This window comes from Myotis yumanensis, unplaced genomic scaffold (genome assembly GCF_028538775.1).
Source record: "Myotis yumanensis isolate MYYU_CA2020_CCGP unplaced genomic scaffold, mMyoYum1.0.hap1 SCAF_14, whole genome shotgun sequence".
Lineage (NCBI taxonomy): Eukaryota > Metazoa > Chordata > Mammalia > Chiroptera > Vespertilionidae > Myotis > Myotis yumanensis.
The window spans coordinates 25,376,482-25,404,379 of record NW_027223765.1 but is presented as its reverse complement, the minus strand read 5'-3'; the positions used below and the strand labels follow the sequence as shown (position 1 = coordinate 25,404,379).

Below are 27,898 nucleotides of genomic sequence, written 5' to 3'. Positions count from 1 at the left end.
ACTGGAAACCCTTGGTGAGCTGCACCAGGTATGACCAGAAGCTTCAATTACGAGGCAGGCACTTTGCTAGGCATGTCTCACTGAATTCTAACCCACTTTATAGGTGGAAAACAGGCCTATGATGGTCAAGCAACTTGAACACAGTCACAGCTAATAATTAGAGAGGAATCCAGGTCCTTAAGGTCTGATTCCAAAAGGTGTGCTTTTTACACACACACACACACACACACACACACACACACACACACACAGTTCCTATCAAGCAATTTATATCATTTAGGAACTTGGAGGGGCAAAAGGAAGTGAGGAGAATTTAATAGTTGTATTTGCATTTTGGGGTCACTTTCATCTTAAAGCACTTTTTTTTCCCCTTAGACCTGGGCTCTGAAGTGCACTGAGGTGACTGGGAAATTGTGGGGTCCTTGCGTTCGGGGCCCTGTTCTTGTTCTGGGAGAAGAAAGAAAAAAATCAGAACATAGCCACCAGTATCCTTATAGAGGTTATTATACTCTGGGAAAAAGAGACATACTTCTAAAAAAGGCTTCTAGACACTTCAAGAGTCCACTTGTAAATTAATACATGCTGCACCTCTTGAAGTTTGAACAAGGTATTTTATAAAAGAATAAAGATTCCTTTTATATGCAAATAGCAAAGTCTTGGAACTTGTTCAGGTATAAGTATGTATTGTTTCGAGCAGAGTCTCTAGAACAATGGTTCTGATATATTTTTTTTTGAATCGGGGACTCTTTTGAAAAATCTGCTGAGAGCTATTCTCTCTACTAGGAAAAGCTATTTTTACACTTGTAAATTTTTTAGTTTCAGGGGCTTCACAGATACATTTCCTCACCAGAAACTCATCCATTTGTGCAAGACTCCATGATTTAGATAAAATATCAAATTTATATGTTTAAGTTCCTGGAACTGCACCTTCCACATATTAAGTGCTCAATAAATATTATTGAATGAATGGATGGAAAGAGAAGGAAGGAATATTTGAGATGTATCTCTAATACATGCTCTTCCTTATATGACTGCCACTCCAAAGGATGGTCTGTATTTTGCGTTGGGGCATCTGAGCACATTTTGTGGTTGTTCGTACCATGAGAGTTGGACACAGAGGAGCTGAGAGAAATTGCCTTGAAGTAAAGTCTCAATGAATTGAGAAAATGGTCTAGAGAATGGCAGTTTTACAGCTTTTTTTATACGTTAGAATCAAAGGAGGAGATGGAAGGTTAGGGAGACCAGAGAAAGCAGAGTGGGGAAATCTCTGAGGTTGGATAAAGAGTAAAACATAGAGATACATACTTCTCTTACATCATAGGTACAGGGCAGCTAACAACATTTAGAGCACACAGAGATTGTATATGGGAGACAAGATAATAGTGAGAGGGTTCTGTGGTCTCCTGCGCTGGTGGGAGATTGTGCCCTGGGGGGGTTTGGAAAAGGGGATTACTCTGTCATTCCAAAGGTATGTTACCTTAGACGCAGAAAGACAATAGACAGGCTCGGTTAAGGTTAAGATTGACCTTTGTGAAGGAAACTACAGGCTAGGACAGGACTCCCCACCATGGTCCTCTTTTAGTTAGGAATTTTCATGTTCAGACCATCCTTTGTGGTTACTTTTGGTCTCTGAGTTTGTAGGGTCTGCCATCCTGGCCTCCCCTGAGCTTGTCAGGTTTAGCATGCGGCCCCTTTTTCAACCACAAGAACCAGGAATGGACAGCAGAGAAGGGATGGGAGGATCCTTTTGGAGAAACATGACGTGCTTGTTGGTAATGGGGTAATACACTGAATGATTATTTTGATGACTATTTCAGCCAGGGATCCTGGCTGACCAGGTTATTGAAAGGTTATAATTTAGCCTGTGCACACTGCACAAGGTCCCATTTCCTTTGGCTTTATAATAATGCACATTTGCTGAGCACTACTTTGGATGGGTTCCTGAGTCAGGCAATACCATACATGTTTGCCCCTCACAGCAACAGTGGGATTTATGCAGAACCATTACTGTTTAAACCAGCGGTTCTCAACCTGTGGGTTGCGACCCCTTTGGGGGTCGAACGACCCTTTCACAGGGGTCGCCTAAGACCACAGGAAAACACATATATAATTACATACTGTTTTTGTGATTAATCACTATGCTTTAATTATGTTCAATTTGTAACAATGAAAATACATCCTGCATATCAGATATTTACATTACGATTCATAACAGTAGCAAAATTACAGTTATGAAGTAGCACCGAAAATGATTTTATGGTTGGGGGTCACCACAACATGAGGAACTGTATTAAAGGGTCGCGGCATTAGGAAGGTTGAGAACCACTGGTTTAAACAGTGACTAAACCTGGGAGTGATTAAGTGACCTGCCTAGGGTCATAGAGGAGCTACTGAAATGCAATCCTTTAGATTGTAAGAAAGTTTAAATTCTAATAAGCACTGTGAAATGATTCCTTCAGGAGAAAAAAAACATTCTATGAGTCATAGTTACTCTAAAGGTTTTTTTGTTTGTTTGTCTGGTTCTCTCTCTACAAAAGCGTTATTTTAATGACCTGAATCTTTAGAAGTGCCCCATAGTATGACATATTACTTGAATTTGCTACTGGATTTTAGTATTCAGAAGAAATATATTGGGGTTAGTCATTCAAAAGAAAAAAGGTTCTGTTAGACATTCGTATTCATAGCTGATTGTCATTGTGATTCAGGGCAGTGTATAGCATTTTAATTTAGGTGGCTTTGCAGGTGAGTGGGTGGAAGGTGTGACGGGAAGCAAAAGGAGATCATCCTAAGTTGCATCTGAGAGTGGAAAACATTCTTTGTAACCTCCTATTAATCTTCAGAGAGGCACCATCAGGCTCCCGTGTTAGAGCAGTTACACGGGTAAGCTAGACGGGTGGAGGAGAGGTTTTCGTTATTGTTTTTAATCAGTTGTTTCGGTCTCTCCTTTCCATCGTCTGATGGTGTGTGCAGCAGTTACATGGTGGTCCGTGAATGAGAAGCTGGTGGCTGTGTCTTGGTGCCGCCTCTCACGCTCTGCTCTGCTCAGGCACTTGGTCTCCGGTGACTGGTAATCTGTCCTGGAAGGACACTGCTTGAGTTTGTGATTTTTCTCTCACAGCTTTGGATGAAAAATAGCCTGCCTTTTCTCTCCCACCCTTTTGGCTCCCCTAATGGTTCGATGTTGCAATATTTCACTGATTCATTTCCCTATTAGTTGACAGTTTAAAATATATAGAGAGAGAGAAAGAGAGAGAGAGAGAGAGAGAGAGAATCACTGATCAGCTGCCTTCTGCACACCCCCTACTGGGGATTGAGCCCAAAACCCAGGCATGGGCCCTTACCAGGAATTGAATGGTGACCTCCCGGTTCATGGGTCGATGCTCAACCACTGAGCCACATCGGCCGGCCCCTATTAGTTGATGTTTTGATGTCTTCAGTGATCAGTAATCACTGATTCCTGTGGACTCCCAATCCCTCCAGTCTTCTTTGATAACTCCTTGGCTTTTTGGTTTCAGTCAGAGCACTCTTGCCTCATTCACAGCCCATGAACTTGGGCTGTAGGTCACATATATGGAGCTTTTTCTGCTCTAGACACTCTGCTTGCATTCATCTCATTGATTCATTTTAAACCCTTCCAGGACTGGGAATGTGAGTGCTTATTATTAATTCCATTTTGCATACAGAATAATTAAAGCTTAGAAAGGAACATACTAGTATATTGCCAAATCACACAGCTGTTCATAAGAGAGCTGGAATTTCACTCCAAATGTTTGATTTCAGAGTTTGGATGGAGCAGTGGTTCTAAAGCATCCAGAGTGTCAGAATCCCCCAGAGGAGCTTCCTGGGTCCCAGCTCCAGTTTCTGAATCAGCAGCTCTGGGGTGGGGACCTGGACATGGGCATCCTATATAATGAAAGGCTAATATGCAAATCGACCGAACGGCAGAAGGACTGGTCGCTATGATGCACACTGACCACCAGGGGGCAGACGCTCAATGCAGGAGCTGCCCCCTGGTGGTCAGTGCACTCCCACAGGGGGAGCGCCGCTCAGCCAGAAGCCAGGCTCATGGCTGTCGAGCGCAGCAGTGGTGGCGGGAGCCTTTCCCGCCTCCACAGCAGTGCTAAGGATGGGGAGAGGGCCTAAGCCATCAGTTGGACATCCCCTGAGGACTCCTGGACTGCAAGGGGGCGCAGACCGGGCTGAGGGGACCCCCCCCCCCGCCCAGTGCACGAATTTTGTGCACCGGGCCTCTAGTTTCTAATAAGTTCCCATGTGATGCCAATGTAGCTGGTCTAAGGACCACTCTGAGAATCACTGGTGTGGTGTACAGAAATGGACTTCTGGAGTCAATCTGCCTGGATTCAAACACTGGCTCCATCACCAAGAGCAAGAACCAGGGAAAATCACTTGGTCTCTGAGTTACTCATTGCTCATTTGTACCTTCTTCCCTGAGTTGCAGTGAGGAGTACGTGAGATACAGCATTTCAAATGCCTGGAATCTAAAAATAACTCTATAATGTGATTCCTGTTGTTACCGTTCTTACTAAATCACACTGCCAGGACTCTGCTGGTCTTTCTCATGCTCTGAGACGTCGTATATTTTGCTTTTGAAGTCCCATTGTTTGCTTATCACACCCATGTTGTTTTCTATCCTACTCTATCATACTTCCCTTCCTTCAGCAACTACGGCCCCTAACTCACATCTTTCTCCCTCCAACCAATAGTGTGGTGTTTAGAAGCTTCCACATCCTCGTGAATAGAATAAAACCTCCAGCCCTCTAGCTTTGCAATTTCTCCACCTTAACTTTATCTCTAATAGTTCTCTGTCTCATCCACTTTCTGGGACAGAAGATTCAGTAGAATCATTTGACTTCAGAACTCACCTAGAGTAAGCTCCTCAAAGATAGGGGCTGTGTGCAACAAATCCAGTCCTTGACCCTCTGCAGTGCCTCCCACAGTTAGCAGGACCTGAACCAGTGTCTGGTGGGTGAATAAGTGAGGGAGTTGGAAGTCAGGAGGTCTGAAAGGGCTTTGACACTTGGGGGGATTATTTCCCCGTTATGGGTTCTGATGCCTCAATGAAAGGTTGGAATCAGAATTTAAGTATTTTAAATATCTGCCTTGTCCTTTACATCTACACATTCCCCGGGTCAAATGACTTCCTACTCAGCAGTTTGATAACTATGCTGATAACAGAGGCTCTGCGCATGCCCCTCTTTAGAGTATTTTACAATAAGAGTCTCCTTCCTGTGGACCTGATGCTGAATGGAATGCAGGTCATGCTAGTGTACACTGTGGAGACTTTTCTTCTTCCAAATCCTCATGACTTAACTCAAGAAGCTATTGTTGTCCCAGGATCAGGCTGACAGCCCTGGAGACATTATTACGCTGTGGAAAGGGTTGGTTCCTTTTGTTTTTACAGTTTATAAGATGCCCTGATGGGTTCTGACAAGAGTATGACTCTAGTGGGGATGTGCTCTGAGAGCAGGTATAGATGAGAGAGCAGTTTCTTACTGAGGTGCAGTGTGTGGTTATGTTGCATCCCAACTCAGTCAAAGTAGGACAGGGCATTGAACTAGGAGAGACTGCCCTGCATGTAGGATGACCTAACACCCGATCCTGGATCAGTGTGGCTAGAGAACAGTAGTGACCTTTAAAAATATAACATGTTTTCTTCCTGATGACAAAAGTATCCTCAAGTTTACGATAAAAGATTACAAATTTTAATGAAGAATATAACAAGATTAAAACTTTGGGAGTTAGCCCAGCCGGTGTGGCTCAGTGGTTGAGCTTTGACCCATGAACCAGGAGGTCCCTGGCTTGATTCTGGTCAGGACACATGGTCAGGTTGCAGGCTCAATCCCCAGTAGGGGGTATGCAGGAGGCAGCTGATTGAAGTCTCTCATTGATCTTTCTATCTCTTTAGCCCTCTTCCTTCCTCTCTCTCTAAAAATCAATAAAAACATTTAAAAAAATAAGAAAGGAAGTAAAAAACTCTAATTCGTAGCACTTCCTAATTCTGAGGTGTGAAGAGTTCCACCACGGCTGATTTCAATCTACCATGGTAACAACAGAACACCATTTTAAATTATATATGTATATTTACAATTTATATAGGTATATTATTTATGTATATTCATATAAAATAAGTGTAAGAGCATAGATAACAGTAAAATGTAGTAAAACAGTTAGGAAGTGATGAATATCACTTGAGTATTTATTACCATTGTTTTAAATATAATGTAATTTTATATTTAGATAAATTAATTTTTAATAATGGCTGTGTTTAACAACCAGCTTGCACAATTCCAGTGCCAGCCGCTCCAGCATACCACTCACTAGGGCTCTGAAGGTCCTATTTTTGTTTTTACTTTTCCATCCTCCATCCCTCCTCTCTCTCTCCCTCCCTTCCTCCCTCCCTCCCTCCCTCCCTCCCTCCCTTCCTTCCTTCCTTGATTCCATATATAAATGATATCATGCCATATTTACTTTTCTCTATCTTGCTTCACTTAGCATAATGCCCTCCAGTTTCATCTATGTTGTTGCAAGTGGCAGGATTTTTTCTTTTTAAAGCCTGAAAATATTTGCAAACCACATGTCCAATGAGGGGGGTTGGTATCCAAAATATATAAGGAACTCATACAACTCAATAGCAAGATAAGGACTTAAAGGTGATGATTTGAATTTAGGAAGAACAAGACAAGGATGCCCACTCTCACCACTTCTATTCCACGTAGTATTGAAATTCCTAGCCAGGAAACCAAAAGGCATCCAAATCTGAGAGGAATGAATAAAACGTGATCTAATATATAGAAAATCTGCAGACGACAACAACAACAAAAACTGTTAGAACTAATAAACAAATTCAGTAAAGATGCAGGATGCATTCCTTGGCTATTTTGAATAGTTCTGCAATGAACATGGGAGTAAAGATAGTGATTTCATTTCCTTTGGCTACATATTCAGAAGTAGGATTGCTGTGTCATCTATTAGTTCTATTTTTACTTTATTGAGGAAACCTCCATACTGCTTTCCACAATGGCTTTACAGTTTACATTCCCACCAACAGTGTACAAGGGTTCCCTTTTTCCCACAGCATTTGTCTCTTGTCTTTTGACAATAGACATCTTAGCAGGTATGAGGTGATTATCTCCCTGGGTTTGATTTGTGTTTCCCTGATGTTTAGTGATAGTATTGAGCATCTTTTTATGTATATGTTAGCCATTTATATTGCTTCTTTGGAAAAATATCTATCCAGGTCCTTTGACCATATCTTAAATTGGATTATTTGGGTATTTTTTGCTATTGAGTTGTATGAGTTCCTTATATATTTTGGATACTAACCCTCCTCATTGGACATGTGGTTTGCAAATATTTTTATCCCATTCTACTTGTTGCTTTTTATTTTATTGATAATTTTCTTTGCTTTTTAGTTTGATGTAGTCCCATTTGTTTATTTTTGCTTTTGTTGCCTACACTTTTGGTGTCAATTCCAAAAATCTGTTTTAACGTGTGTGTCTTTATGCCAGCACCATACTATTTGATTACTATAACTTTGTAATATAGTTTGAAATCGGGAAGCATGATGCTTTTAGCTTTGCTGTTTTTTGTTAAGATTGTCTTGGCATTTTGTAGTTTTATGCAACTTTTAAGACTGTTTTTCCTAATTCTGTGAAAATGTCATTGGAATTTTGATAGAGATTGCATTGAATCTGCAGAGTGCATTGAATAGTATGGGCATTTTATAATGTTAATTTTTTCATTTTTGTGAACATTGAATATCTTTCCTTTATTTGTGCCTTCAATTTTTTCATCAGTGTCTTGTAGTTTTTTCAGTATATATGTCTTTTACCTCCTTGGTTAAATTTATTTTTAAGTAAATTTATTCTTTTCAATGCTATTGTAGAGGAATTATTTTCTCAGTTTCCCTTTCTGACAGTTCATTGTTAGTGTTGGAAACAACTAATTTTTGTATATTGATTTTGTATCCTGCATCTTTACTGAATTTGTTTATTAGTTCTAACAGTTGTTTTTTTTGGTGGTCTGCAGGGTTTTCTATATATTAGGTCAGCGGTTCTCAACTTGTGGGTCACCAACCTGTGGGTCGCGACCCCTTTGGGGGTCGAACGACCCTTTCACAGGGGTCGCCTAAGACCACCGGAAAACACATATATAATTACATATTGTTTTTGTGATTAATCACTATGCTTTAATTATGTCCAATTTATAACAATGAAAATACATCCTGCATATCAGATATTTACATTGCGATTCATAACAGTAGCAAAATTACAGTTATGAAGTAGCAACGAAAATAATTTTATGGTTGGGGGTCACCACAACATGATGAATTGTATTAAAGGGTCGCAGCATTAGGAAGGTTGAGAACCACTGTATTAGATCATGTTTTATTCATTCCTCTCAGATTTGTATGCCTTTTGGTTTCCTGGCTAGAAATTTCAATACTACGTGGAATAGAAGTGGTGAGAGTGGGCATCCTTGTCTTGTTCTTCCTAAATTCAAATCATCACCTTTAAGTCCTTATCTTCAGTGGCTTCACAGCAGCATTTAACAAAGTTCTATCAAAACAGAATTCATGATTTCCATCTGTGGCCCCTATATTGCTTCCTTTCCCAGTGTTTCTCTTCTTAGTTGGTCATGCTATGAATATAAGCAATATCACTTGGTCATCTTCCTCATCTTCTACTCACATATCGCATTTTTCACAAAACCTGACAGTTTCCCACCCCCACTTGAAATCTGCCCTTTTCTCCCCTTCTCTTCTGCTACTACTTCAGTCTAAGCTTTTATCACTTTCTAACTTCATGTCTGTATTGCCCACCTAATTATTCTTCTCACTTCTATTCTTGCTCTACCCCAATCCACTTTTTATACTGCTCCAGAGTGATCCTTTATTGATTTACATATGTCATGTCACTCATGTCAGATTTAAAATCCAAAATCTTCAATGTGGTCTACAAGGTATGGTCTGACCTTTGACTGTCTCTCAATCCTCATTTTCCTCCTCAGTCACTTGACTAAGTTTAGTTACAGGCGAGCTTGGAGATTTTGCATATACTGGAATGTTCTTTCATCAACTCTTTATGTGGCTGATTCCTACTTAGCCACCAGGTTCAACTCCAATGCCCCTTCCTCAGAAAATCCTTCTCTGATCCCAAAGGGAACCCCTCTTATATACCCTTTTTAAATCTCACCATACTTTGTACCCTTTCTTCGTGACCTTTATTCAATTATGTAGGTGCATATTTGTATACTTATTTATTAAATGTCTGTCTCTATCATGAGGATGGGATCTGGGTCATCTTGTTTTTCACTTACTCACCAGCATTTCTCACAGAACATGGCACAAAGCAGCGGCTCAGTAGATACCTGTTTCCTGGATGATTGAAAGGGGACTTGGACTCGGCCTTGCTTTGACATCGATATGTAGTGGCCTGATCTGTCATGTATCAGATAGCCGGTTGTTCTTTAGGGTTCTATATGTGACTTTGTAACAGAACCAGCAGATTTTATGGTGATGAGGCCTTTCAAATCGTCAGCATGCATATACTTCTGTTACACCGTTAACCCTCGGTTCCGAGACCTCCTGTCCTCCTCTCCAAACCCATTAGCTGACATGTGAGATTCTCTGATAGTCACAGCCACATCATTCAGGAAGTCTCATGAACCTTCCTGTCCTCTGAGTACTATGGTCATTGGGAACATTGCTTTTCACTGTGGTAGCTGAAGCCGTATCGTATTGATGCTCGCTTCTATCATGGCACCAAACCAGAAGTAGAAAAAAAAGAAGTAGCATTTTGAAAGGCAATAAACGTTGAGATGTAGGAACTAAGGGGATTGTTTCCTCTCTCCTGGATTCATAGAATGTCAGGATGGGAAAGTACTTTATAGCTCTGATGTGAACATCTGTTGCACCGATAAGAAATTTGAAGCCCATAGAAATAATTTCTCCATAGCTGCACAGTTGTTGGGCCCCTTTGTCCATTACACCTTGTATTCATCTCAGTAACCAAAATAAGTACATGCTGACTTCAGATTGATTTTCTTGGACTATTTTCTGAATTGTAAAAAGGTTGGAGCAAAATGAAGGTGACGAAGGTGATGGATGAAATGGGGATGGTGACATAGTCTCTGCAATTAGAGGGAAATACTCAAGTTCTTTATGCCTCAGGGTTGAAGGGATCCTCAAAAGCCATATAAGCCATAAACACTGGTGCAGGTCCCACAAACACAGTTGCTGGATCCATGGGTCTGATGCTTAATACTGAGGTCATTAGGAATAGAGTTTACTCTCTGATGAATATAGTTTCCTTGGCAAAATAGTGTTCTTGGTCAAGATAAGGTGACTATTCTATTTGAGGGGACTTCAGTTTCTCCCTAACCCTTTAATTAAATGGGACCACCAGTTAGTTTCTCCTTCACTGAATTTATTTTCATTTCATTTCCTGAGACATTTTCACTACTCATATGCTGAGGATTTTGTTCAGTGTTGCTTGGGTTTCAGGAGGCTATCCAAATGATTCTATCAGTCTGATTGGTAGAGCAAGTTTCATTGGCTGTACTTCATACCATTATTGAAACTGCCCTGAAATTTGTGAGGAATGAGTAAGTGTAAGTTGCCTTTGCTAAAATACCAGGCAGTGATGTTTCCTGTATGAAGTATTGGGCCATGCATTGACTGGAGATATTTCTAATCAACACCCTTAGTTTCCTGTGTGTGAGCTCATTCTTTCTCACCTCGCAACAGTTCATCTGCCTTCCCCCACCTTGTGAGAGAGGCAAAGGCACAAGATGGGAAATAGGAAATTCAAAAGCACCTGTTTCTGAAAAATTCTGTCATTACAGGCATCAGGTTTGAGAGCTCCCCACCATTCAGTAAGTTCTTTGCCACCTCAGGGAAGAGATGATCTATTTGAAGGGTGGCAGCTCTGCTCCTTAGGGTCCTACATATGAAGACCCAAAGGGACCTACATATAATTGGCAGCTTTTAATTTAGTCTGTCCTGATGGAAAGAGGTAAAGGAGTTAATACTCACCAAGTGCTTACTCTCTGCCAGGCACTGTGCTAAGTGTTTAACGGGGCTGTCCTATTGCTTGACTCCAGGGAGCACTATCCCCATTACAGTCTTTGTAAAAGGAGCCACTGAAAGTCGTGCATTGAGGTATCCTTGTGTCTGTTATCACAGTTACTACAACTGCCCCATAAATAGCCACACCAATAAATTAAGTCCTTCGGCTTTCAATACATTTCTTAAAAACTGTGAGCCCCAGAAGGCGATCAGAAGAAAGGATGAGGTCAGGGAGTGTATGCCCCTGGCTTCTTTCCTGCAAGGTGACTCTGGGCTGGCTGTGTCCCTGCTCTTTTCAACCCAGTTTTTTCTACATAACTCGATCCCTCTGGGTTCCTGTTCATCCTGTTGTCCTTTTGCAACACTGCCCCTTGACGTTTCTCTGCATTACACTTACCCTGATTTGGATGTGCCATCTGTTTCCTGTGACTAACACAGGCTAGATTGCAGGATGAGTTCTATCTGACTAGAAAGTTAAGGCCCTTTCCATGACCTCTTGTTAATGTCCATCGTAAAGTGCCAATACTGTAACTCGACTCTCTTTTGAGTCAAGTGGAGTCACTGATGAGAATCTCCAAGGTGGGGCATGTTAGGTGCCCACTTGCAAAATCTCCGCAGGACATTTACAATAAGAGCACTTGAAGCCAAGTGGACCTGCCCTACGTGTGCATGGACCATTGGTGCTCCAGCCGTTGCTCACAAAGACACACTGGAATAGTACCTCCTGTGAAAAGGGTCCCTCTGGTCTCAGAAGCCTGTCAGTGCTGTTAATGCAGATTCATTCAATGCCACTAACATTTTGCAACTCCAAGAGTGTTCACTTAAAGCTTAGCTTGGCCAGAGTGGCTCAGTTCTTGAACCAGGAAGTCAGGGTTCGATTCGTGGTCAGGGCATATCCCAGGATTGCAAGCTGGATCCCCCACCCAGTAGGGGGCATGCAGGAAGCAGCCGATCAATGATTCTCTCTCATCATGGATGTTTCTATCTTTCTCTCCCTTTCCCTTCCTCTCCGAAATCAATAAAAATATATCTTTAAAAAGCTTTAAAAATTTTTGTAAGGAGTAGGACTATGCATTTTGATAGAATGGCTAATTAGTGGGAAGGCTTTTTTACAAAATGGTTAGGCAGGAGAGAATGGGTCACAGAAAAGGTAAACTCTGATAAGGGAGGGAGAATGTGCAGAACTGCATTGGGAGCTTTGCCAAGGCGGCGGGTCTCCGCAGGTGGTAGGGGCCTGCGAGGAAGTCCTGGGGGGCCACGGGCACTGCCTATTGGAGGAGATGTGAAGACATGGAGGAGGGGTAGAAATGAGATACCAGACAAAACTGAAATCCCCACCTACCTGACAGGTTTTCTCTTGCATGCCAGAGATGATGTCATTATAGATGCCTGGCAAAGCATCTTCATGGCTTAGTTTAATTCTTTCACCTCATTATAAAGAGTTACTCTAATTTCCTATTTATTTTCCAGCAAAAGGGGAGTTCAAAACAGATTATTATGAGTGGGTTCACAACCTGGCAGGTGTCTCCATGAAAGAGATCTCAAACACAGGAGGGGTTGGCAAACTTTTGGAGGGTGTGTACCCATTCTTTAGTTGTTTATCCCTTAAATTAGGCCTAGGGTTGTGGTAGGAGCTACCCAGAAACTACTGGGGTCTATATTAGTGAAATCCTTGTTCTAAATTCTCAGCCGTTAGGAATCCATAGATGAAATGGAAGGAGAGAGGCGATGTTGGTAGAGTGGAAAGGGCCATGGAAGGGAGGCTAACAGTTAAGAACAGGCTCTGATGTCAGACCCTGATACTTAGTAACCATGTGACTTTGGCTAATTTGCATTACTTGGTCTTCAATCACATCATCTGTAAGTAGGATAATAATAATATATACATACATAAATATATACAAACATACATACATACCTCACAGGTTTACTGTGAGAATTGAAGACGTTAATTTAAGTTAAGTGCTTAGAACAATTCCTGGCACACATTAAGGGCCATTTAGCCATATGGTTATTGTTACTATTAGGCAGACAGGGAAGGAAGGAGTGCTGTTCACAGTTGCTGAGAGCTTGCCAGCAAAACTTGAGCTTGGCTAAAACTGGTCCAGATTGTGTAACTCAGAAGCATCTTTTGGATCCCCTTTGTCATTCATTCACCCATTTCACAAATATTTCTTGTGTGTCTTCAACGTGCCAAACACTGAATGAGGTGTTGGGTCCATCATCCGGAGCATTCATAGTCTGCCACGTGGTTCACCTGAGTGTGGAGGAGACAGATCGGTGAACAGATAATTACAAGACAGGAGAGCATGTGCTATATTAGGGAGAGAGCCAGCATGTTAAGTATATAGGAGAAGAAAGAGAGGAGGAGGGAGAACGGAAATTTTAGCTGGCTTGGAATAATGTCAAGATTGGCTTCCTGCTGACCAGCCCCTTAGTAGAGAAGAAAACAGATAATGCATTGAACAATACACTTAAGGTCAACGTTGTTTTATTGATCAATTCAGTAAGTGCTTATTGAACACTGCCTCCCTGCTAGGCGCTCTAACACTCCACGAGGGCCGAGACATTATCTTTGTCTCAGCTCTCCGTCAACACCTGTGTACTGATACAAGGGTGCGGACAGGAAATCAGAGACCTAGATGATTCCAAAGGTTATTCACATCTTGGTCTTTCCTGGGAAACTCTGGTCCCTGGTGGGCTTAGTTTGTAATAAAGTGATGGTATCTGTGCTTCTTATCTAGCTCAAATGGATGAATAGAGATTAAATGCAGCCGTCAACTCATGGGTATCCCTGGAACACAGCAAATCTTGTGTGTACGCACACATGTTGGGGGCTGGTGATCAGGAGTGAAAGGAGAGGTTGGCAGGATGTAGGACATGTAAGTCTGGTTAACTTGAAAAATCTTAACCATCCCAGAGACCGGGATGCTTGTTTAAAGGACACCGGAAATCAGAGTGACTTTCTTTGCAGCCGATGTTCAGAAGACTGTCCAGCTCAGCTTTCCCTCCACTGTCCCAGGATTGGACCTCTACCCGGACTGTATCCAGAGCCTTGTTATTCACCATCAGTACCAGAAGCCAGGCTTCGATGCGGATGCTAGTGCAGCCAGCTGCTGCTCATTCCCTTTAATTTTTCCACACCCTGACAGAAATGTCAGGGAAACAGCAGTTTCTCGAACGACAGTTTCCCCTGGCTTATGCCTGGGAGACCTAACGTTCTTCCATCTGTTCCAGTCTGGCCTGGAGTGAGCGTGGACCACATAGTAGTCACTCCAATGTGTTTCCCTTAACAAGCACGGTCAAGTGCAAACATGGAAAAGGCACAGATTGGAGACACATGGAGATCACGCCTCAGGCACGCCCACCTCGGGCCTTGAGATGGCCTTTGGGATACTTGCTGTGGACAGTCACTGCCAGGGTGCCATTGCCCTCTCAGACCTCTGTCTGTGACAGATGAGCAGCTCCTGTTGAATGGCAAAGGAATACAGGCAGTGGGGGTCTCTGGCTGGAAGGGCTTGTTCTTTTTAATAGGTTTGGGCTGCTTTCGTGATGAAATTCCCTCAAGATTTCATAGCCAAGTATTAGTAGATATAAGCCATGAATTATAAACTTTTGTTTAAATACAATCCCAATTTTATTTGCAGGCATTTTTTTTAGAAGAGCAAACTTATAAATTTTAAATGATACCTTATTTGATTCACTGGTATACGTATAATTAATACATGCTTATTCTAGATTTTAAACGTGAATACTCATGTGTGTAGAGTTTACTTAATGCTTTAAAACATAATCTTTATTGCATTTTTATTACAAAAGTAATGCATGAATACTTATTATCTACAATTTAGAAAATACAGAAATGTACAACACTGAAAATTTAAATCGCCTATAATACCATGACTCTGAGATAGATTCATATTGTAGCGTATTTTCTTCTGGGCTTTGGTCCTATGTATGCATCTAATATGTTTTTGAGTGATTTTTACATATAAAGCTAAGTGACATCAACAATGCAAACAGCAAAGAAAATGAAATTACTTTTCTTGCCTGTTTGGAAGCTTGCCCTTGAATGAATGTTCTCTTAAATGTAACCCAGCTACCTCTACCTCCTACTCCAGAGACAAAGCCAGAAAACCATGGCGGGGAGATGGGATGCGGAGTGAGGACAGGCAGAGAAAAATGAAACTCTGGTTCGTATCGAGACCAGAGTGTGTAAACTCTCTTGCTGAATGTATTTGGAGGATTGTTTTCCATAGAGGAACATAAAGATGATTTCATTCATTGATTGATTCATCCATCCACTTATTCATCCATTCAGCAAACATTGATTGAGTCCTCATTTCGAACGAGGTACTGAATAGAAAATGGGATAAAAACATAAATAGGACACACCCGATACCTCAGAGAGCACTCAGTCTGGGGTGGTAAACAGATGAAGAACTCGGCAATGGCAATGAGATACCTTAGGAGTTGTGATTCAGCCACGTGAATGTGTGGAAAATAGCATGTCAGTTGCATTGGTTGGAAGGAAAGGCACTTGTGGAGATGTGGTGGGAGAAGGGCTTTGTGTACTGTACTAGGGAGTGTGTTTTTAATTCTAAAAGCGCCTGGAGTCACTGAAGGATTATTGAGAGGTGAGTTAAATGTTCACATTTGTATTTTGCCTAGCACGATTGGAAACAAACAAGATTTTGACATCAGACAGCTGCATGATCCTTTGAAAAGCAAACAGAGCCCTAGCTGGTTTGGCTCAGTGGATAGAGCGTCAGCCTGCAGACTGAAGGGTCCTGGGTTCGATTCCAGTAAGGGCATGTACCTAGGTTGCAGGCTCAATCCCCAGTGGGGGGCATGCAGGAGGCAGCCGATCAATGATTTTTATCTCTCTCTGCCTCTCCCTTCCTCTCTGAAATCAATAAACATATAATTAAAATAAAAAGCAAACAGAACAATGCCTAAAAAGCAAACAAGATTCTCAGAGCCTCAGTTTGCCCATCTGTAACATGGGAATAATAAGGGCCCGTAAGGTTGTTGTGAGATTTTAAAATGCAAAAGATAGTAGATTGTGAGGCAAAATCACTGAAACCCAATGACTGCTCAGTAAATGATACTATTGTTAGCTGCAAGGCGTACAAGTTCCTTCCGTCCTGCCTCCCCTCAGTCTTGCTCTCTCTTCTCCACCACTACAGTCTAACCACATAGACCACTCACGATTGTACACCCCGCCCCCCACCACCACTCCAAGCTCAGGCCTCCACTCATTTGCCCAGGCTATCCCATGTTCATGGTGTGCTGTTTCCTTTCTCTTACCTGCATTAAGAACTATGACCCATCCTTCAAGACCTGACTTAAATATTTACTCTTTTTTTTTTAGAGTATTAAAGGAATTTTGGAGACAGGAGAGAAATGGAAAATTTCTCACTCAAATTGGGAGACTGAGTTTAAAAGAATGTTCTTAACAGTCTTTGACATTTTGAAAAAGTGAGATTTGCAGATACAAACTTTAAAATAGTTTATTCTTGCTTAAAATAGCTGAACCTATAATAGGGTGTGCTTCTCCAGGGAAGGTCCAGAGGCTGGTAACTGACCGGGAAGACCTGCGTCCTTTCCTGAGTTCTCCTCTTTCCCTTCCTCAAAAACCCTCACTTGTTTTATTCAAATTTTATCTTTTTTAATCTTCTAGTAACTCCATTTGTTTTTCTCATTAATATTCTTTCCTTATTTTTTACTGATCATATCTTTATTTTTAAGACTATTTGTTATTAGCATTGTTATTATTACTAATTTATTACTAACTTTAAATTATTGGTGTATTTACTCCAGTAATTTTGCTTCAAATCATCAATTGTTTGTTTTTGTTTCTTTTAAAAAATTCTTTATTGTTGAAAGTATTGCATATGTCTCTTTTCCCCCCTATTGCCATCTCCCAGCCTGCCCCCGTCCCCCTGTCCCAGCCTACATGCCCACCCCCCGCATTGTCTTAGGAGTTGTGATTGAGCCACATGAATGTGTGGAAATGGCATATCTGTCATTTGCATTGGTTGGAAGGAAAGGCACTTGTGGAGATGTGGTGGGAGGGCTCTGTGTACTGTACCAGGGAGTGCATTTTTAATTCTAAAAGTACCTGGAGTCACTGAAGGATTATAGAGAGGCGAGTTAAATGTTCATGTCTGTATGTTGGCTAGCATGATTGGAAACAAGACTTTAACATCAGACAGCTGCATGATCCTTTGAAAAGCAAGTAGAACAACTACAAAGCAAACAAGATTCCCAGAGCCCCTTGGTTATGTTTATATGCATGCATACTAGTTCTTTGGTTGATCTCTTACCCCCCTCCCCCACCCTCCCCTGCCTTCCTGCTGAGGTTGGATGGTCTGTTTGATGCTTCTATGTCCCTGGATCTATTTTATGTTTATCAGTTTATGTTGTTCATTATATTCCACAAATGAGTGAGATCATGTGATATTTATCTTTCTCTGACCGGCTTATTTCACTTGGCATAATGCTCTCCAGGTCCATCCATGCTGTTGCAAATGTTAAGAGTTCGTTCTTTTTGACAGCAGCGTAGTATTCCATTGTGTAGATGTACCACTGTTTTTTAATCCACTCCTCTGCTAATGGGCACTTAGGCTGTTTCCAAATCTTAGTTGTGACTCAGTGATGGCAGATGCTTGATATTGTCACTCCACTGTCTTAATAAAGGTCTTCTTTGGTCAATGTGACAGTGGAAAGGATAGCTAGAGGGTATAGATATTGGCTCTTCTATGCTTCGTCCTGAAGCATTTTACTTCTCAGAACTAGTCACATGGCTCTGCCTAACTGCAGGAGTGCTAAGAGAACAGATGGAATGTTTGGTGAGAAGATTTTACACAGGTGTATACACACACACACACACACACACACACACACAGATTTTTACCTTTGCTTATTTGGTTCTACTATTACCATGAAAGAGGATGGTGATAAAGCAAAAGTTATATATAGTAAGCTTCTAATTTGAACTAAACTCTTGACTTTTCAAGTGAGAATGTAGTTAGCTAATGTTTAACCTTCCTCCCACCAGAAGCTAATTTCTTTATAGAACTTGTGAAAAAAATCCCACACGTACAATAAACCAGTCTAAATTGTAATCGAACCTATTCAATTTCAAGTTTTTGACCCAAACCAAAATATATGAATCACTTCATAGGAACTGATTTTTAATTTGGAGTCTTGCTCTATAATAATGATTTATCTTTAAATCACAGCTCTCTCAAATGATCTGAAACGTGAGTGTGGGAGCATTTGGGTCTTTGCTATATTCTGAGTCACGGGACAGAAGAAACAGAAATAACATTTTTGTAGAATCTGCTGTGTTCATTATTGAGCTTGGTTCTTTTATGTATTATATCTCCTCTGATACTCCAAATGGCCCTGGGTGGTAACTATTACTGTCTTCTTTTTTAGAATGAGAAAACTGAGGGTCGGCAAAGTTATGTCACAAGTAGGTAATGTCAGAGCCAGGACACACGTTCACGTGCTTGGGTCTCCAATGCACTTTCCACTCCATGCACCACCCAGGTGTTGCTCTTATCCATTTGGGCATCTCATGTCCTCCAGACACAGCATGTGCTTCTTTGTTTTTGCCATTTTTTGGTGGCTGAACATATGAGTTGGCATTGCCTTTTTTTTCTTTTCTTAGCCTCTTCAAATTTAGAGCAAGCTCTTGGGCTTAGCTTAAAGACCTGTCTCTTCCATTTACAGATAACATAGTGATGGTTCAGTGTAAAGCACCTAATACTGGTTCTGGCATAAAGAAGTCTGTTTGATAAATATTGCCTTTCTTTTCTCTTCACCAGACTTTGGACCAAAGCATCTATATCTCTTCTGGGCTTTATCATCACTTAACTTGTCTTTGTTAATTATTTTAGCAATTCATCTTACATCTACTTGCAGAAATCGTTTTCACACGAACACCTGTAACATAATGATTACCTAACACTTTCTTTATGTCAGTGTTGTTACTTCCTGAATCCTCACACTAATGCAAAAGTAGGTCCTATTATTAGTTCCATTTTGCAGACGAGGCAGAAACCAAAGTATGTCTTGCCTCTAGTTAGCTGTGCAGTTAGTAAGTCATGGATCCAGGACATGGACCTAGGCTGTCTGACTCAAAAGCCTACACATTTAAATATCACACTGTAGTGCCTTCCATGAATAAGTTATTTCATCTACTCGGTCCCACTGAAAGTCCTTCAGAGGCAGTGACCACATCTTAATGTTTTTGTGTCCTTCATAGCATGTGATAGAGTGTTGGGTTCATGGTAGTTGCTCAATAATTATTTGTCAGGTTGCATATTAGGAATCTTAAGGGTGAAAGAGTTTCCCTGGCCATGAACATCTCTTGCCAGTGGTCTGTGATGATGAGAATTTGCCTTGTTTGCTTCCTAGGCTTTTATTTTATTTTTTAAAGGAGCTGAGTAATCTCTATTTTTCAGTAGTTTTATAAATTTATCTTTATTGTTGAAAGTATTACAGATGCCCTTCCCTGTACCCCATCCCTGCCATTGACCCCTCTCCACCCAGTCCCCACCCCACCCTACCCCAGGCCTTCATTGCACTATTGTCTATGTCCATGGGCAATGCATATATGCATATAAGTTCTTTGGTTAATCTCTTCCTGTCTCCCTCCCCCTCGCTGCACCCCCATTCTCTTTGAGATTTGTCCATCTATTCCATGTTTCCAAGTCTCTGGGTGTTTGTTCATCAGTTTATTTTGTTCATTAGATTCCACATATAAGTGAGATCATGTGATACTTATCTTTCTCTGACTGGCTTATTTCACTTAGCATGATACTCTCCAGGTCCCTCCATGCTGTCTCAAAGGGTAAGAGATCCTTCTTTTTCACAGCTGCATAGTATTCCATGGTATAAATGTACCACAGCTTTTTTATCCACTCATCTACTTGGCACTTGGGCTGTTTCCAGATCTTAACTATTGTAAATAGCACTGCCATGAACATAGAGGTGCATACATTCTTCACAGATGGCTATTTACATTAAGATGAAATATCATTAAAATTGTATTTCTTCAGTTGCACTACCCATAGTTCAGGTGCTCAATAGCCACCTGCAGCTAGTGGCCACGGTATTGGACAGCATAAAAGATAGAACATTTCCCTTATCAGATTTCTTTTGGCCTGTGCTGAACTAGAGGCTGTGTTCTGTGTCTCAAGAGGTATTCCTTTTTCCGTTTGGTCATTTATTCAACCCTCTCTTTTTCCCCCCAAACACTACATGTTGTCTGCTGCCAAGTAAGCAAAAGCATGCTAATGCTAGGATGTCAATCAAAGCAGATGAAGCAGATCTTACATGAGAAGGTGTAGAAGCCGAGCAAGACCCATAAGTAGATCAGTTATGCTTTCTTACGGAAATTGGCTTTTGGCTTCAGATGCTGTTTGTTGAACATGAAAATAATCTTGCTCCTTTCCTCCTTTTACATTTAGCCACACATATGTGACCAGAAACACGAACTCCATTTTGTGAGCTCTCAGCTTCCTGTTAACATGACAAGAGTAGAAGAATCCTACCTGTGATTATAATAAGATGGAAAATAACTGAACAAAAAAGACTGGTGGGATTTGTTCTTTCTACTGAGTAAATTTAGTTGCCTGAGAAACAGGAAGAAACTATTTCAGTACCAAAAGTAATAAAAGCCTCATCTAAATTTTCTTTTTCTCACACAGAAGCTGTAATTGCCTTTGGGATGGTAGGAAAGGGAGGGGCTATGACAGGAGGAGACGTTCATTTGTATGATTTCTTTTGATATTTTATTCAAGTATTCCTTTTAACACTTTCTATCACCCTTTATAATTATCCAGTTAAATTTATAATACAGTTCTCCTAAAGATGGGTGACATTTGAGTGTTAGAAAATTAATATGAATGAGATGCAGTGGACATAATTGCTTTCTAGAAAAATCTCATCTTCATGATTCACTGTTAGAGAGAAAAAATGTAAGCCTGGAAGTTCCTAGAACATTGATATATCTGATTCCTTATGCACGTTTTCCCAAGAAAGCTGATTTTCCAGGAAATAGGATCTCTGCTGGATTCTTCTTTTTGGTCTCTTTGTTGTCTCAAATTAGAAAGGTCAGGAAATGGCAGAAATAATAATTTACTGCACTTGAGTGATTTGGTGTAGTGCATTTCAGAAAAACATTCACATACACAGATTGTCAATTTTGACTCGTATTCTTTAGAACCATGGCCTTTAGTCATCCACATGGTTTATCTCTGGGTTTCTGGGTATTGTAGGCCCACCATGCTTTTTTATCTTTATTTTTATTGATTTGAGAGAGGAAGGGAGAGGGAGAGAGACATAGAAACATCAATGATGAGAGCGAACCTGCATGCCCGCCAGGGGTCGAGCCTGCAACCTGGGCTTATGTCCTGACGAGGAATTGAACTGTGACCTCCTGGTTCATAGATCAACAATCAACCACCGAGCCATGCTGGTCGGGCATGCCCACCATCCTTAACTCATCAAGTGCTCAGTGCTTGAAATCATCAGAATAGGCACCCTGGGTTCCCAGACCCCTCAAATTGATGAGGCTACGTTACAAACAGAGTTCTTCTAGAAGTGACTTGACCTGCCTCTGGAGTCAAGGGGGTGGGGAATGAATTTTTAGAGCCAGAGCACAATCTCATACTTAATCAACAATGCACGTAACTATGTCTTCGTGGCGTATTAAGATTGGATAGGGGCCAAAGTTTGCCTTTGCATGATCCAGAAAGAAAATAATTGTTAAGCACATTATGAATGTAAATCATGTTGTAAGGAATGGTAAAAAAAAAAACAACACGTGTTTTGGAATTCATTAGATCCAGGCTTAAATCCTGGTCCTCTTACTTAACCAGCTATGACTTTGGGGCAAGTCACTAACCACCATGGGGCTCATTTTTTATGTCTGTGAAACGGAGCTGACAATTCCTATCTCAAGAGATTGTCTCTAGGTGTGTCATTAGTGTAGTATGTATTAGTGGCTAAGAAAGCAAGCTATTTTTAAAAGAAATCTATAGAGCATTATATGCTTAATGAGGACAGAAAGAATAAACATTCATAGCTTGTCTTCCTTTCCCACTCTCTTGGAAAGAAAAGGTTTTAGTACTGCTAAACTGGGAGGTGGGGGTGGGTGCTGAGCAGGGTAAGCAATGATTAAAATTGTGAGATGAAATCTAGTGGGCAGGTTAATTTACAAAACAATGGACTCTATGAAAGAAAAGAGAAGACTAAAGAATGTGAAAGTAGAGGATTGAGAGAGAGAGGAGTGCTGGATGTTTGCGGGGGTAGACAGAAAGAGGGAAGGAGGGGTAGATACAGTGTGACATTCCGGGGAACCAGGTAAGTCAAGAAAATTTGGGGACCTGGTCTGTGGTGAAAGCCTCCAGTTTCCAGTTTTTTTGTAAGTCTTCTTAAATAGCTATCCCATAGGGAGGCAAGAATAGCAGAAGGGTTAAGGCCTAGATGGTGGACCTGGAGGTGTAGTTTTTAAAAAGTACTATCATAGTTTCCATTTACTGAATGTTCACTACGGACCAGGCACTTTCTATGGACTTTATCAGGATTAATTCATCTAATTCTCAAGACAATTCTACAAGGTATAAGCTCTTATTCTCCCCATTGCGCACATGCTAAAACGGAGTCACAGATGATTCAAGTAACTTGACGGAAGTCACACAAATGAGTAGTAGAGTTTGGGTTAGCCTCAACTACTGTGTTGCTAGATCTGTACTCTTATCCTGTGTGTGTCATTCTGCATCTCATATATGAGTGGCTGACCTTTCAGCGGTTCTCAACCTGTGGGTCGCGACCCCTTTGGGGGTCGAACGACCCTCTCACAGGGGTCACCTAAGACCATCGGAAAACACATATATAATTACATATTGTTTTTGTGATTAATCACTATGCTTTAATTATGTTCAATTTGTAACAATGAAATTGGGGGTCACCACAACTTGAGAACTGTATTAAAGGGTCGCGGCATTAGGAAGCTTGAGAAACACTGCCTTAAAGTAAACTTTGGGGCTGTTTGCCTTATTTTCTAGGAGCTTGGTTTGTATTCAACCACCTGGCTATTCAAAATGTGGTCCACAGGCTACCCAGGAGCGGAATCTCAGGCCCACACCAGACTCTGTATCCTAGGAAACACGGACTGCATTTTAACAAGCTCTCCAAGTGATCATGTTACAGTCCGAGCAGCAGTGCCCCAGAATGTGGACCTGTAGGCAGGCAGATGGACTTCCTAGTCATGTCTCCATCCTTTACACTGTCTAGCTCAGCCGTTGCCACCGAAGAGATTGACTCTTGATCCAACAGTAGATCAGGGAATGTTGAATATGAAATAAACCAACAAGTCCTGGATGAATAGCAACTGGTCCACCTTCAGCTGACTGAATGGGATGCCCAGGGCCTCCAGCCTCCAGCACAGCACCAGGCACATACCAGGTGCCCCGTGCATATTTCTTGAATAGGGACAGAAATGTTGTGTGATAGAGACGTCTAGCATACTTCCCCGACATTTAAAAAGGCCAAATAATGCCAAAGCAAGCAGAACAGTGATTATGCACTTATTCTTAACACAGTTCTTAGACAAGCTCTGCTCAATTGGTTCCCCTGTGAACTCCCACTGATTCTCGTCCCTCTTGAGCTCTCTATTGTCTTGGCTGTGTTTGCAACTCATTCTGGAACTAATTAAGTTTCAGGATCAGTTTGTCCTGTTAAGAGAGTGTGGATATGCTGAAGTAGTGGCTTTATTATAACTTAAATTATCTGAGTGAAAGGACAATTATAATTTGATTCTAATATTGGCCAAAAGTCAGATTCCATCAAAAATAATTCTCAACAGACATTAGTCTCTGTAAAACCAGGACATTTTATGAAAGGCCACAAAGAGGATTTTAAATAGGCCATGGAAAATGTATTGATAATCTGGCCATATTTTAATCCTGTTCTCTAACAGAGTGTGAAATTACTTGTTTACTTCACTTATCTGGGGCTGGAGGTAGCTCGTCACTCATTGACAGAGCCATATTTTGTGACCACCTTTTCAGCAGTGAGCTTCTGCCGGGCCACGGCCAAACAATTTGACTTCGCTGGCCTATGTACTACCTCCAAAGTCAAGGTCAGGACTGCCGTTACCTCTCAGCAGCCAGAGGAACTCATGAACGCCAATGTATCTGGTCAGGGCTTTGACTTGTGCATGGACAGGGAGATAAGCCAGGAGTAACTGTAAAATGTTGGGAGCTTTATTTTCAGTATCGCCACATTTCTTTCCTGTACCATATTCCCCCAGAAGTGAGGGTTATGTGGTTTCATCATCAGTCTATTGTATTCAAGTTGAACACTATTGAGGATGCAGTAAAGTATGAGAAGTCCCTGACCTAAAAAAGTTCCATATATATATTCAGAGACTAACCACTGTGGTAAAATAGACCATGTTGATACTCTGCCCAGATCCTCTTTATCAAGTTACTGCACTCACCCCTCATGGCTGTAATGTTAGCTGCTAATGGCTCCCAGCTGCCCCTTTCTGGAGAATTGACTGCTCTCAGCCAATGGAGGTGGGGGGACCTAAGAGGTTCTGCCTCCCTAGCATGACTGATTGACATGGGCTACGAGAGGCTGGACCCTTTCCTTAAGGTGGGACCAACCCATGGCACAATTCATGCTCCAGAGCTTTCCTGGGAACCACACTGAAGCTGGACTCCTGCTGAGACCACCTCCTTACTCCCTTCGCTTCCTTTCTGTCCCCTGTTCAATTGATCGAGTGTATCCGAATCTTCTCTAGAATGCTCAGCTTAAACCTTGCAGAAGCTATCATGGTCCTAAGCCTGGAAGAGCAAAGGAGGAAACACCCCAAAGTGCCGTGAGAGCTGGACCCTGGGAGGTAGGGTTGCCTGACAGGACCTGGGTCATGTAGGGACTTGGCCACTGCTAATGGTCAGGGTAGGAATTGGGAAAAAAACATGGGTGCTGTAGGCCCACCATCCTTAACTCATCAAGTGCTCAGTGTTTGAAATCATCAGAGTAGGCACACTGGGTTCCAAGACCCCTCGAATTGATGAGGCTGCTGTTACAGAGTTCTAAACAGTTCTCTCTCTCCTCCTTTCTCTGGTTATGCACCCCTTTAGGCAAAACTAACAGGTGTCTTAGTCCATCTAAGCAGCTATAACAAAATACCACAGACTGAGTAGCTTTATAAACAATAGAATTTTATTGCTACAGTTCTGGAGGCTGGAAGTTCAAGATCAAGGTCCTCTTCTGGGACACAGACTTCTCACTGTATCCTCACATGGTTGAAGGGCCTGGGGAGCTCTGTGGGTCTCCTTTATAAGAGCTCTAAGCTCATTCACGAGGGTTCTACCCTTATGACCCAATCACCCCCCCAAAGGCTCTTCCTTCTAATACCACCACCTTCAAGGGTTAGGATTTCAACATTTGAATCTTAAGGGGTCACAAATATTCAGGCCACAGCAACAGGAAACTAGCCAACAATGAGCTGGCAGTCAATAGAGGGATTATCATCATTTTATAGATGACGAGATTCCACTGTAGGGGACGAATGCCTTATGAGCTTGGAGAAGCCATTGCAGGTTTCCCAGCGAATCTATAAGGAAACAGAATTCCATAAGAAAGATATTGAATTTTGCTTCTGAAAGACTCTTTCAATATCCTTACAGGTCAGTCCTCCTCAGAGGGAGGGCCATGTTGGTGGCCTCTGGGGGCCCCTGTCACCCTGGCCCTCCTGGTACAAAGTGCTGTTGAAAGGTTATCACGTGGAGATGGGGAGGGGCCCTGCAGAGCTTATTTGTGGCTGTTGTTCCCATGAGTCCAGAATCAGAGGCTCTGAGCTTTTTCTCACACATAGTCATCCTCTTGCTCCGCGCCCCCCTTCCCCTTTGATTCTGAATCTCGATGTTGCAGGTAGGAGCTGGAAGGGAAAGGGGAGCATGGACTTGGGCACTTGGGGCAGGAAATCAGATTCAGGGCCTCTTTCTTGGAGCTGGTTTGCTGAAAAGGCATCTTGAGAAGGTGGACCAGGGCTTAGGGAAGGGACATTGGGACTGTTTCTTCAGGCGGGGCAACCTACATCTCTGTGCCATCCTACAGAAGATCAAACTTGGAAAGTGATTAAATTGATTAACCAACAAACCTGTAAAATTTCACACAATCGATGCCCTTAATATGGAATCAGATTACAGATTGTAGTCTATTGCACTGATTCATTCGTGTGATTTCACAGGCTAAAATTTTTTACTATGCAAAGGTATGCAAATCTTATAGGAAAATAGTGTTCTTAGCCAAGTACACCAACACCTGTTGAGGGTTTTTTTTTTCCTGCTTTCTGTTTGTTTTGTTTGTTTACTTCACTGGCACTATGCCACTGGGGTGGGGCATGAGATAGTAAATATAGTCAGTGTTTGAACAAATTTCCTAAGTGGTGATTGAGAGGTGTTATCCTTTGACAAATACTGCGCTGATCGGCATGTCTCTTTTCCTCTCTTTCTTGCCCAAAACAGAATGAAGAAGATGAGCAACATTTACGAGTCGGCGGCCAACACACTGGGGATCTTTAACAGCCCCTGCCTGACCAAAGTGGAGCTGCGTGTGGCCTGCAAAGGCATTTCCGACAGAGACGCCCTCTCCAAACCAGACCCCTGCGTCATCCTCAAGATGCAGTCGCACGGGCAGTGGTTCGAGGTAGGCATGTCCAAGCCCTCCCGTCCTCCGGTGGTTTATTTTGATGAGATGAAAAATTCTGGAAATGAAGACCATGGTGATTCTGCTTGAATCATGAGGTTTGGATGTGGCTGTTTCTGAGCTGTGGGTATTTTGACATTGGCCCTTCGTTTGTGTGCTCCTGGTGGACATAGTGGCCCCTGAGGAAGGGCAGGGAGGACTGCCTCACAGGGACCACATCACACAACCTTTATTTTTTATTTTTTGAGGGAGAACTTAATATTAGCTAAACTGGAATGGGTACTTATCAAGTGTCAAGCACTGTTCCAAGAGCTTTACGTAGAAATAACTAACAGTCCTTGCGACAATCCTCGGAGGAAGCAGAGACAGACTGGTTAAGGCTTTGCCCAGGATCATTCAGCTTGGAAGTGGAAAATCTCATATTTGCACCCAGGAACCTGAGCTCCAGTGTCCCCACGCTCTTCATGGCTATTTTGTCACAATGGTGGGCACCTGTGTAGTCTTCGGTGGCTTGCGTGGCAGTATTGCAGGTTGAATTCTGCAGTGTGGTTTTGTTTATCTAGAACAGCGGTTCTCAACCTGTGGTTCGTGACCCCTTTGGGAGTCGAATGAGCCTTTCCCAGGGGTCGCCTAAGATCATCGGAAAACACATATATAATTGCATATTGTTTTTGTGATGAATCACTATGTTTTAATTATGTTCAATTTGTAACAATGAAAATACATCCTGCAAATCAGATATTTACATTATGATTCATAACAGTAGCAAAATTACAGTTATGAGGTAGCAACGAAAATAATTTTATGGTTGGGGGTCACCACAACATGAGGAACTGTATTAAAGGATCACAGCATTAGGAAGGTTGAGAACCACTGATCTAGACGTTGAGACAAATTGGATGAGGACTGGCTTTTAGGTTTTTCGTGTTGTTGTTTTTTTCTTTTTCGCTTCTAGGTACCTAAATAAGCTGTGCTTTAAGAGATCAGGTCTGAAGAGAATGGGGGATGGGGAGGGGCAGGGTGCAGCAGAGTCAGCAGCTATTACCCTCTCTAAGGGAACCAGAGAGT

General features: G+C 41.9%; 1 protein-coding gene across 6 annotated transcripts in view; it reads left to right on the top strand.

Annotated features, from left to right (window-relative positions):
* The window catches only part of CPNE4 (copine 4), a 343,236-nt gene that overhangs the window by 59,048 nt on the left and 256,290 nt on the right, over positions 1-27,898 (top strand). For all 6 annotated transcript variants that reach the window (XM_070433398.1, XM_070433397.1, XM_070433401.1 and 3 more), the window contains one exon: positions 26,650-26,830. In XM_070433398.1, coding sequence (XP_070289499.1) covers positions 26,650-26,830 — 181 coding nt within the window. The remainder of the gene's footprint in view (positions 1-26,649; positions 26,831-27,898) is intronic.